Raw genomic sequence first — 12,666 nt, 5'->3', positions numbered from 1 at the left:
GTTCTCTGTCCAGCTCCCACTGGGTGGATTGAGCTGTCAGCTCTCCAGGCCCTGTCAGAGCTAGCACAGTTCTGCAGGGCCTGCAAAATGAGGTTGTTCCACAAAACATTAATTGAGACCAATGAATTGACAACATCTATTGGACATTCCAGAACCCCCCTCCTACCAGATCTGGTCATAATTCCGATCCAATCACTCTACTGGGTTATGGTCAGAATGTTAGTAGTTAAATTAGTGAATAATTGTGTGTCAGTGTTTTTGATGCTGTTGTTGTTAATACTGTTGCAGTTGCTGAATGCATATAGACTTGTCATATTGGCTTTCATGTTCCCTGTGGACTGCCCTAAGGGAGAGTGGTACAAAAATGTGGAAAATAATTAAATTAATAAAATAAAATAAATTTACAGGCACACCTCTTGAGCCAGCCATATTGGGGCATTGCACCCAAGTAACACAGCTGGCATTCCACCATCAAGGCAAACTACTAGCTCCCTACTTGGCCCCAGAACACCCAGCCACAGTGATCCACTTAACGGTCACCTCTAGACTAGACTTCTGTAACTCGCTCTATGCAGGCCTGCCCTTAACCTTGATCTGGAAACTGCAACTGGTCCAGATAGCTGCAGCCAGGATTCTCACAGTAACACCATGGAGGTCCCACATTCAGCCCATCCTGCAACCAACTACACTAGCTTCCAGTCGAATTCTGGATCAGGCTTAAGGTTCTGGTAATCACCTTTAAATCCAGCTGTGGTCTGGGCCCAGTGTATCTAAATGATCGCCTCTTTGCCTACACCCCTCAGAGAGCCTTGTGCTCTGCTACTACCAACTGCCTAGTGATCCCTGGCCCCAGGGAACCTCGCTTGACCTCAACCAGGGCCAGAGCTTTCTTCATCCTGGCTCCCACCTGATGGAACAAGCTCCTGGAGGAGATCAGAGCCCCAGCGGAGCTTAAACAGTTCCATAGGACCTGCAAAAGGGAGCTCTTCTGCCAGGCTTTTGGTTGAGGTAGACCTGAATTCAATCATTTCCCATTGGCTCCTGAGCCCCCCTCCCATGACAACCACCACTGATATGTCCATCCTATGGTGCCGTCAGTATGTTACAGTTAAAATTGGATATTCTCACCATGTTTATTATGTTACTGTTCTCCTGTTATGACTCTATTGTTCAATTTATCATGTTATCTGTACTGCTTTTATTCCAGTTCTGTGTAAACCACCCTGGGGAGGGTGATATATATATAAACAAATAAATACAGTTGAAACTACTAAAAAGCTAGCAATATAGCATCATGAGCTGAGTTACCCCCCATAGGAGAGGGTAGGTGGGAGGAGAACCCCAGCTGCTAGGGGAGGCCCATGCTATTCTGGTTCTTCCAGGCATACTGGCTTCAACCACATGCCTGGAGGAAGAGCTCCATCTTACAGACCCTTTGGACCTGATGTTCCCTGGGAGCTCATTAAGGGGGTGGCAGGTTACAGTGGATGAGCGATAGATTGTGAGTGTCCTGCATAGTGCAGGGGGTTGGACTAGATGACCCAAGAGGTCCCTTCCAACTCTATGATTCTATGATTCTATTCCACCAGACAGAGGCCTGGGGTGAGATGGCACTTCTTTAGGGCCAGGGAATACCAGACAGACAGCTGTAGCTGACCATAATATTTTCTGGGGGATACATTCAGACAGGCAGCCCCTTAGCTAAGCAGGTCCCAGACTGCAAATGGCCTTAAAAGTTAACACTAAGACCTTGAATCAAACCCAGAACTTGATGGGGAATGTATTACAGTTCTCTGTAGTTTCAAGTTTTTTCAAGGTCTTTAAGGTTGATGTCCAGGAGCTCAAGGGGAGTTCCTTCCTCTCGGAAAAATGCTTTTGCTCCACCTTCCAGTCTTAGGCACCTGGACCCAGCCATGAGAAGACCAGAAATTCAACAGGTAAGGATTTCCTTTTTCTTCTTTTTTTTGGCGGGGAGCAAACTGCCTGGGTCCATCAGTCTCTCTACCCTTTGTTTTTCAGCTGCTCTATATAGAAAACAAAGAAGGCAAAGCAAGGGTGATCAAAAGGGGGGTCCCTCTGGACAGTGTCCTGACATACCGGCAGCTGAACAGTGCCCCATACCACCAGATGACGTATGAGTGAGTGGAATGCCCACCGCATGGCATCAGCTTTCGACTTGTGCCCAACACCTGGCAGCTCAGGAAATGTTATGCCAGTTTTGTTGAGAGCCGGAAGGGATTGACAAGCCCCAGTTGAAAGCTGGATGTGAATTTAAGCCTATACAGCAGGGATGGCCAAACTGTGCTTCTCTAGAGGCCCATGAGCTCCTGCTAGCACATGTTCACATGCTCGTGGAAGTTGGAAGTTTCTCAGGCAACGTATTTTTGAGGGTAGCCAAAAGTGTTTAGGCAACAAGCAGAATTCCTTGGGAGGAAGAGGGGTCTCTCTTGTCTCTGTGATATTGGGAGGAAGGATTTGCCAAACTCACCTGAAGCTGGTTGCAGGGAGTTAGTGCCGCAGTGGGATCATTCAAATATGGAGTGATTTATTCTGTAAACCACCCCGAGACAGTATGTCCAAGAGGTGCAGTATATAAATCCCTTAAAATAATAAACTCCCCGTGCCCTGATGTGGCATAGTCCAAGAACTGCTTTACTGTCTGATTTTGCTACATGGAGAAACTAGACTTGTGGTACAGTCCAGGTAGGGGAGACTGGGGAAGAAAACAAGCCGGAGCTTTCCAAAGCATGTTTGTTTGTTTTTTTGCCACATCCTGTAAGAAACTGCTTCCGTGTGGACATTAAAGAACTAGTATTGGGCCCCTTTTTAGCCCAAAAGCAGAAAATATTAATACTGTATATCAGGAGTCCTCAATGTGGCATCCCAATGCCAGCTGACCCCTTTCCTGAGTGCCCTCCAAATGTGTTTAGAAAGTGAGCAGGACCATGGGAGGCTTGTGCCCAGTGAGGCTTCTGATTGGCTGCGCTGATTTTTAAAAGCTTCACTTTAGCAGGAGCTGCCACCACAGCACAAGGACTTTCACTGTATGAAGGCAAGATGTGGCCACTGATTTGTGGCTGGCTATGCCTCCCAAGGCAGCCGTTTGGAGGTGGCCATTTTGTGGCTGGGTCCACCTCACAATTTCAGAATACCAAAGCTCCTGCAGGCTCAAAAAGATTGGGAACTCAGCTCTGTTGGACTGCACTACAAATTAAATGAACATTTTTATTGGCACGGGTGCTTCAGGGAAGATTGAGATGGGCCTGTGACTGATGTTTAACAACCCCCTTTCTGGTGTCTTGGCTCCTTGATCTCCAGTGGAAAAGAATACATCCAATTCACCCACCGCTGTCCGTTTGCCGTGATGCACATTGTGGACCAGCCGCTCCCACAGCGCTTCACCCGGATGGAGCATTACCGTGCTGAGCCACCCAAGGTCATGAATCCCACCAAATTCCACAACGTAAAGTCGTTGTCCGTGTACCAGGGCCTTATCTTCCAGCTGCTCTGGCTGCATTCAGCATACAACAGAGTGAGAACAGCACTGGGGATCCCCATAATATGCTGGCATGTGCATGCCGGGGGGGGGGGGGGGAGTCAGTGGTCTCAAAAGGGAAAGGGTCCTGTTGGCAGCAGAGGGCAGGACCTGCAGTAATGGTTTTAAACTATCTGTTGACGGATATCTGCTAGATATCAGGAAAATAATTCACAGAGTAGTTCAACGGTGGAATGGGCTGTCATAAGAAGGTGGTGAGCTCCCCCTCACTGGCAGTCTTCAGGCAGCAGCTGGATAGATCCTTATCGTGGATGTTTCAGGGTGATCCTGCCTTGAGCAGGGAGTTGGACTAGATGGCCTGTATGGCTCCTTCCCCGTCTAGGATTCTATGACTCTCCTACAGCCTGTGGGGACCTGGTTCCTGGCTTATTATTATTATTATTATTCGATTTATTGCCCGCCACTCCCTTGCGGCTCGTGGCGGGTTACAACATTCTAAAACCCCATAAAATCCATTAAAATCCAGTTAAAACAACTACAGTCCAGCAATTATTAGTTAGCAAGCTAACCCGGCAAGATTGGCTAATCCACTACCCTTTTCCCCTTCTAGCAGGTGGAGAGGAGGTATTGGTGGTACCCATCTCTAATCCCAATCCCAAATCCCGAGTCCCGGCGGGGGGCATAGATGTTAGCCTTGGCCTCAACCGTAAACCTGGCGGAAGAGCTCCGTCTTGCAGACCCTGCGGAACGATGGAAGATCCCGCAGGGCCCGCAGCTCACCCGGGAGCTCATTGCACCAGGCAGGGGCCAGGACTGAAAAGGCCCTGGCCCTGGTCAAGGCCAGGCATGCTTCCCTAGGGCCGGGAACGATCAACAAATTTTCTCCCGCAGAGCGTAAGGCTCTGCGGGGGGCATAGGGCGATAGGCAGTCCCTCAGGTATGTGGGTCCCAACTCGCGTATAGCCTTAAAGGTTAGAACCAGAACCTTGAACCGGATCCGGGCAGCAATTGGCAACCAGTGCAGCTGCCTCAGCACCGGCTGGATGTGGGTCCTCCACGGTGTACCAGTTAGGACCCTAGCAGCTGCATTTTGCACTAGCTGAACTTTCCGGATCAAGGACAAGGGAAGGCCCGCGTAGAGTGAGTTACAGAAATCTATTCTGGAGGTGACCGTTGCATGGATCACCGTGGCCAGGTGTTCGGGGGACAGGTAGGGCGCTAGTAGTCGGGCCTGGTGAAGCTGGAAAAATGCCTGGCCCGCTACTCTTTTGACCTGTGCCTCCAAGGTCAGGGAGGTATCAATGATCACACCCAAGTTCCTGGCCTGGGACGCGATGGTAAGGTGTGTCCCTCCCAGGGTGGGCAAGCGCGCTTCCTGCTCCCGCCCCCTACGTCCCAGCCACAGGACCTCCGTCTTGGAGGGGTTGAGTTTCAGGCGACTCTGCTCGAACCATTCTGTCACCGCTTCCAAACATCTGGCAAATGGTTCCGGGGGAGAGTCCGGGCGGCCATCCATGAGGAGATAGAGCTGGGTGTCATCAGTGTACTGGTGGCAACCCAGCCCAAAGCTCCGCACCAGCTGGGCCAGAGGGTGCATAAAGACGTTAAACAATATGGGGGAGAGGACCGTGCCCTGTGGGACTCCACACGGAAGTCTGTAGGAGCACGAGAGCTCATCCCCCACTGCTACCCTCTGGGTCCGCTCCTGGAGAAAGGAGCGTATCCAGCGTAAAGCTGTGCCCCGTATCCCCGTTTCGGCGAGGCGGTGGACCAATAATTCGTGGTCCACGGTGTCAAAAGCGGCCGACAGGTCCAGAAAGACCAGCACTGCCGATCCGCCCCTATCCAGCTGGCGGCGGAGATCATCCAACAGGGAGACCAGCACCGTCTCCACCCCGTGGCCAGGTCGGAAGCCAGACTGATATGGATCGAGTGCCGAAGTTTCTTCCAAGAATGCCAGGAGCTGGTCTGCCGCGGCCCTTTCAACCACCTTGCCCAAGAACGCCAAATGCGATACCGGGCGGTAGCTGTCTGGGTCCCGCGGGTCCAGCGTGGATCTTTTCAGGAGAGGGTGAACCACTGCCCCCTTCAGCTGCTCAGGGAACTCCCCGGAATCCAGGGAGAGGTTGATAATATCCCTGAGCTGGCCTCCTATCCTCTGGCCACCTCCCTTGAGGAGCCATGACGGACAGGGATCGAGGGGGCAAGTGGTCGCCCTAACTGAACCTAGCAACTTGTCCACTTCGGGTAGGGAGAGCCGTCTGAAGCCATCGAACGTCACCTCCAAAGGCGGCCAACGGGTCTCCAGTTCGTTTACTGTATTAACTGTGGCGGGAAGAGCGCGGCGGAGCGACGAGACTTTGTCCGCAAAATGGCTCATTAAGGCCTCACAGCCTAGTTCCAATTTTCTACTATTTTGACGCCCCTCAAGGGTGGTAAGTGATCTAACTGTCCTAAATAGTTGGGCCGGGCGAGAGCTTGCGGACGCGATTTCCGCGGCAAAAAACTCCCATTTTGCCACTTTCACCGCCATCTCATATGCCCTCATAAGCGTGCGATGAGATGTTCTCGTAGCTTCGTCGCGAGTCCTCCGCCACACTCGCTCCAGTCGTCTCACTTCCCTTTTTCTCTCCCGGGGCTCCCTGGTGTACCAGGCTGCCCGTTTGAGTCGAGGGCAGAGAGGACGTTTAGGGGCGATCTCATCTATAGCAGCCGATAGGCGGGACTGCCAGTCCGCCACCAGGGCAGCCAGTGAGTCGCCAGGAGGCATCGGGTCCCGCAGAGCATTCCGGAATCCAATTGAATCCATGAGTCTCCGCGGGCGGGCTAAAATACGCCCGCCGCCCCACTGGGGAGGGGGTGGCATCCTGAGCCAGGCCCGCAGGGCGTAGTGGTCTGACCACGGCACAGCTAAAGCTGTATCCAGATCCACTTCTATCCCAGCGCCAAAAATCAAGTTGAGTGTGTGGCCGGCATGATGGGTGGGCCCAGCAACAAACTGCGAAAGTCCTAGTGTCGCCATGGATGACACCAGGTCTCCACCATGGACTGAAGAGGGCGCGTCCGCTTGGACGTTGGTCACCCAGGATCAAAAGCCTGGGGTACTGCAATGGCCAGGCGGCTGCCGCCTCCAGCAGGTGGGGCAGGACATCTGGCGGCGCGTTGGACGGACAGTATACCATCCAGATAGCCACACTCTCGACCGAGTCCCATCCAATACCGACACACTCCACCCCCTCGATTTCCGGCGCCGGGAGAGCCCTGTGTGTGAGGACCTCCCGGACCACAATAGCCACCCCTCCCCTCTTATGGGTCCAAGATTGGTGGAGGACCGAGTAACCTGGTGGGGCTAGTTCTTTCAGGGCCACTGTCTCACCTTCCCTCACCCAGGTCTGCCTTCGACTCTGCGATGAAATGTTGCAGGGTCGAGGCCTTGTTCTTAATCGACCTTGCATTGCACAAGACCAATGTCGGACCCTGTACCCTAGCCTCCACCCTCACATTCCTGGGGATGGGCCGGAGGTTAGAAAGGGATCGAGCACACCCAGGGCGCCGGCCGTGTCTCCACGGCCGGGCCCTATATAGTTTGTTACCACATCATCCTTAGGAGTTACATCCTTCTCATTGAAGCCAGGGGGGCTTAAAAGGGGGTAACACTGCTTAGGGAAGTTTCAGAGGGTCTTGGTCTGCATTAGAAGAGCTAGATTTGAGTCCAAAGCTCTTTTCATGAGATACAAGTGGGAGTGGAGATCCCTGAGCTCCTTATATCCCGGTCAGAAGGTGGGAAGGGTGCTGCAAAGAAGGAACACAGGATGCAGAGGTACAAAGCACATTGGTTAGAGCAGAAGAGAAACACTTGGGAGCAGAATCTGTGGTGAAAAAAGAAGGGTGGAGGGAGGCAGTCCGTTCTGAATTTGTGAATCTCGTGTTCAGCAGTCTCACACTGCAATCTCCCTTGAAGCTTTTCTGCTGAAGATTGCCTGTTCTCATCTGAGTCCTTAGAACAGCCATTTTCAACATTTTGACCATGGAGGAGCCCCTGAAAGAAATTTTAAGACTTCAGGGAACACCCAAATTGATGTCAGCTGGCCATGCTTCCCTGACATGCCCCTGGAAGTGACATGTCACCAGAAGTAACAGCATCACCCTCACTTTTCACCCTCCTTTTGTTATCTCCACTTGCCTTTACTACTGCTATGGGGGCTGTGCCTCATGTAGGCCAGAAAGAAGGACAGGAGCTGAGAACACAGCCAGGACTCCCCATACCATGCCACAACCAATTCCCCGCTTTGATATTTACACTCATGGCTTACCCTCCGAGCCCTCTGAGCAGAGGCAGCTAGTTCCCTAGCTTGTGGCCAAGTCCATTAAAGCAGAAGATGGAAGGCTGCAGACCCCCTCCAGAGCTCCCACAGACCCCTGGTTGGGAATTCCTGCCTTAGAAAATCCATTTTCAAATTCTAAGGGAAGGGTTGATTTGGTCATTGCTCACTCTCCATAGAGTTGCCAGCTCTAGGTCAGGAAATGTCTGGAGAGGTTTTTTTTGGGGGGGAGGGGGGAGTCTGGGGAGGGGAATGTTTGGGGAAGGGAAGGGAAGGTGGGAAAGCTGAGTATAATGCGAAGGTAGCTGTTATGGTCGTCTAGAGCGAGGGTCTAGACCCCTTGTCTGCAAACCGGTATTGGGCCGCAAAGGTATCGGGCCTACCTTCCCCCTGCACAGTGAGAAGCTCACCAGGCCACAAGGGAATCGGCCGCCAAAGTGGCAGGTGCGGCCGCTGGCACGCTGGTGGGCGCAAATGCGCATGCATGGAACTGCCGCGCATGCATGTTTACACCTCTTGCTGGCGTAAACATGCATGTGTGGCAACTTTGTGCATGTGCGTTTGCACGCAGCTGCCACGCGTGCACGGTGCCCAGGACGCTGGCTCTCCCCTACCCCCGGAGGCGGTCCTTAACCACAAAAAGTTGGGGGACAGCTGGTCTAGAGATCATTTGTAATAGTGGGAGAGTTCCCTGTGCCTCCTGGAGGGTGACAGCACTATGCTCTGGCCTCACCCGATCCAAATGCAGTTGTAGTTGCCAACTTCCAGGTGAGGGCTGGAGTTGTCCTGTAATTACATCTCATCCCCACACCTCCAAGATCAGTTCTGAAAACAGGCATATTTGGAGCATGGAATGCAGGCGTTTAAATCTCTGCTGAGCTCTTCACCCTGCCCATATTGCCCTCCTCAGGCTTCACTCCCCAAACTCTTGAGAACTTCATGGCTCCAAGATGTTAAACCCACTTTCTGAATTCCTAGGTAAGAGCAGCAGCATTTTTATTTCCTCTTGTTTTGGACCCCTTGCCCCTAACTGAGCCATGTCTTTTTCTAGCCTTATGCAGACCCAGTCCATGACCCCACGTGGCGCTGGTGGAAGAATAAGGAACAAGATGCGGTAAGGGAGATATCTTTTTACGGAAGTGCAGGAAGCCCAATTGACTGGCATGTCAGAATGCTGGCCGCCATTGAGGAGATGCCTCCAGACATCCTCTCTAACCCCGTCTCAAGTGGGCCCCCTGGTGTACCAAGGAGCTCCACAGGAAGAAGTGAGAAGTGGGATTAGTGAATCGTGAACATAGAATGCAGTTAGGAGCCTGTGAGATGGTGAAGAGATGGGCCCTCCTCCAGGAAATAATGAATCTCTCCCTTTCAACAGGAGAATTCCCAGAAGGTCTAAAAGAGGTAGTGGAACATCTCAAAAAAAACAAATCTTTGGATCCATAGGAGCCTAACAACTACCACCCTGTCTCGCATCTAGTGTTTCTGGGGAAGTTGGTTAATAAAGCTGCTTGGTCCAAATATCAGCATTCCTGGAGGAAACTTCAGTCCTTGACCCATTTCAGTTGGGGTTCCGGCCTGGCCGTGGGGTAGAAACAGCGCTAGTCACCTTGACGGATGGCTTCCTGCACGGGTGTTTTTGGGTTTTTAAAAAAGAGTTCTTAAAGGGAAACATGAACACAACAGTTAATTGGCTGTTAAGGGATGGGAGGAAGCGGGGGAAAATATCGCCTCCCCTATTGCGATTTCGGCGAGACCAGAAACTTGTGTGTTACGAGAACAGCGCTAGTGGGAGAGCCTATTTTCGCTAGAAACAGCTGTGTGTGTTACTGCGATCTGCCGCTTTTGCCTGCAGTGCTTTTCAGTAGCGCTCAGATTTAGCCACATTGCCCTTTGTGCGGAAAGCCCCCCAGTTTCGTCAATGCCTTGAATAAGTGCACTTGCTGGCTTAATAAATGTAACCTTTACTTACGTAAAGAGTGAATTTTTGGCCTAAAGAAGATTTTTACAGCATGTTTCCTCCCCCCGCCCCTGCTTTCCCAGGAGTATTACTTCTACGTGGCGGGAATCAGGAAGTCCTCGGGAGGTGTCTATGTGAACATGGACAAGTATGTCAAGGTCTACAAACTGAAGGCTGACCACGAGCTGCCTCCCCAGATCTACCTGGACAAGAAGAATGCCTACAGCTTCATTGTGTTTCTGAGCATCAGGACAGCCAAGCAGAGCTGTAAGTGACCCAGAGGGGAAAGATGGCAGGTCCTGTCACTGAGGGCATAACTCAGGGAGAAGTCGTCATCACACAAAGCGGGAGAACCTGAGCCGTTGGGGTGCAATGCAGTAGTTCCATATCAAGAATCATAGAATCATAGAGTTGGAAGGGACCACCTGGGTCATTTTTTCCAACCCCCAGCACTATGCAGGACACTCACATCTCAATTGCTCATCTACTGTAACCTGCCACCGCTTTGCCTTCACAGAATCAGCCTCTCCGTCAGATGGCTATCCAGCCTCTTTTTAAAAAAAATATAAAAGATGGAGAACCCACCACCTCCCGAGGAAGCCTGTTCCACTGAGGAACCACTCTAACTGTCAGGAACTTCTTCTGGATGTTTAGATGGAATTTTTTAAAATTAATTTCATCCCATTCATTCTGGTCTGTCCCTCTGGGGCAAGAGAGAACAACTCTGCTCCATCGTCCATATAGCACACATATGGAATCCACATATGCATAAAGCTAAACACAATCATAAATAGAAATCCTCAGAAAATGAAGCAACCATTGAGTTCTTCTAAGCTTCACTTAGCTTTCAGTACACCAACTGATGCTTCTTCTTGGCCTTCAGGACTCTTAGCTGTTATGAGTAATAAATTGTCTCCTGAGAGGCGTGGCCAATGCTCCTGTTCTTAAGACCCTTTTTATCAGCTTTTATTCCTAACACGTGTGATTGTTTCTGTTACAAGTTGATTTATTTGTTTCGTGAGATAGCACTTCATTTTCTGAGGATTTCAAGACATGTGTTATGGTTTTTTGCACCTTCTTTCTAAACAGTTTCTATTTAGGATGGTATGTAGCTTTATGCATATTTGGATTATGTTATTAAATTGTCTTCTGTTGGTACATATTCAATATATTCATTTATTTTTTTCTGAATACTATTATTAGTGTTTACATTTATGCACAATGGCTCTGCCTCTAATTTTTCTGTTCCATACTCTGTGTATCCCCTTCTGCCTAAGGAGGTGGGGAGCTCCCCCTCTCTGGCAGTCTTCAAGCAGCGGCCAGACAGATCCTTATCCTGGATGCTTGAGGCGCATTCTGCATTGAGCAGGGGGTGAGACTAGATGGCCTGCATGGCCCCTTCCCCCTCTAGGATTCTAGGATTCTTTATTTCTCTCTCATTCCACTTCAGCAATGTGAGCACCTCTCTCCCCCATTTTGATTTGAAATTTTTGGTGTCTCCTGAGCCTCTATCTCTTCTCAAACCCATGATGATGGACAGGCCTTTTTTTTTTCAAAAGCCACAAATGCTCCATATGAAGTAGGTTTACCAACGTCCAGGTCTCCTGGAATTACAACTGATCTCCAGATGGCAGAGATCAGCTCAGCTGAAGAAAATGCCCCCTTCAGAGGGGGGCATGATACCCCTCTGAGGTCCCACCCCTGCCTAAAGTCTGCCCTTCCCAGGCTCTACACCCCTATCTGTCCCTGCTGAACTGCGGTGGCCAGTATTATGCAGTATTATGCAAATGAAGAGCCCCCCAACCTTCCACAATTTTTATGGATTGATGGATTTTCTTTTTACATTGTAGTGGGGGAGACAGCGGCAGAAAATTCCCTTGACGCCATTTGGATAACTGTCATTTTATCTCATCCAAAATATGTCGCGGTCAAACTGGAGCGGCAGGAGCTCATCAGTAGAGGCTCAGTGCTGTATGAAGTAAGAAATGGGTTGTCTCAAAACTGAATCAACTGTTGGATTAAGGCAACTCCCTGGAAGGATCCAGCCTGTGGGAGGAGGAGTCCTCAGATGCAAAAAAGCAAAGCATGCCAACAGAGCAGAGAGGCTAAGGCCTTAATAAGAATACAGGAGAGCCCTGCTGGGTCAGACCAGGGAGAGCCCATCCAGTCCAGCCTCCCGTCTCACCCATGGGCCAGCCAGTTCCTCTGGAGGGCCAGCCACAGGGCAAGGAGGCTGTGGCCTTCATAAGGACATCAGGAGAGCCCTGCTGGGTCAGACCAGGGAGGGTCCCGCCAGTCCAGCCTCCCGTCTCACCCAGGGGCCAGCCAGTTCCTTTGGAGGGCCAGCCACAGGGCAGAGAGGCCGAGGCCTTCCCCTGAGAAGAATTTCAGAAAAACCCTGCTGGGTCATGCCAGTGAGAGGGTATCTCGCCCAGCATCCTATCTCACGCAGGGGCCATATCCAAAATAAACATGAAAAGTAAAAGAATCTGGAGAACAACCAGAACAGGAATCTGTGTTTGCTCTAAACGTCCACATGGAATAAAGTTCATGCAGAAAAGCTTGCATATTAAAATGTCTTCTTTCTTTTATCCTGATAAATCTTGTGAAAGACAGAGTTTCCGGATTGGAATTCTTCTACTGACAAGGTGTAAAACATGCAATGTGATAATTACAAACAGAAACAAATACTCACTGAGGGCTATTGGGGAGATGTAGCTCCAGGCAGAGCACATCCCTGGAGGTGAGCTCAGCAGCCAGAAGGACGGGGTAGGAAGGAAGACAAGGGGTGGAGGAAACAGGGATGCAGACCTCTGTGCTTGAGGGTGGGCTAAGGGGACGGGGGAAGAGTGAAAAGGAGGTGACGTAGGAAGTGGGGCCTGAATGTCCGG

General features: G+C 50.8%; 1 protein-coding gene across 4 annotated transcripts in view; it reads left to right on the top strand.

Moving 5' to 3' along the window:
- LOC143837076 (cation channel sperm-associated auxiliary subunit gamma-like) overlaps window positions 1-12,666 on the top strand; it is a 114,082-nt gene that overhangs the window by 63,428 nt on the left and 37,988 nt on the right. For 3 of the 4 annotated variants that reach the window (XM_077336529.1, XM_077336532.1, XM_077336531.1), the window contains 5 exons: window positions 2,020-2,138; window positions 3,319-3,532; window positions 8,870-8,932; window positions 9,859-10,042; window positions 11,626-11,753. In XM_077336529.1, coding sequence (XP_077192644.1) covers window positions 2,020-2,138; window positions 3,319-3,532; window positions 8,870-8,932; window positions 9,859-10,042; window positions 11,626-11,753 — 708 coding nt within the window. The remainder of the gene's footprint in view (window positions 1-2,019; window positions 2,139-3,318; window positions 3,533-8,869; window positions 8,933-9,858; window positions 10,043-11,625; window positions 11,754-12,666) is intronic. The other variant, XM_077336530.1, reaches the window with a different exon arrangement.

This window comes from Paroedura picta, chromosome 5 (assembly GCF_049243985.1).
Source record: "Paroedura picta isolate Pp20150507F chromosome 5, Ppicta_v3.0, whole genome shotgun sequence".
NCBI classification, from domain to species: Eukaryota; Metazoa; Chordata; class Lepidosauria; order Squamata; family Gekkonidae; genus Paroedura; species Paroedura picta.
Note: the sequence above shows the minus strand (reverse complement) of the source record. Positions and strands in the feature narration are given on the sequence as shown.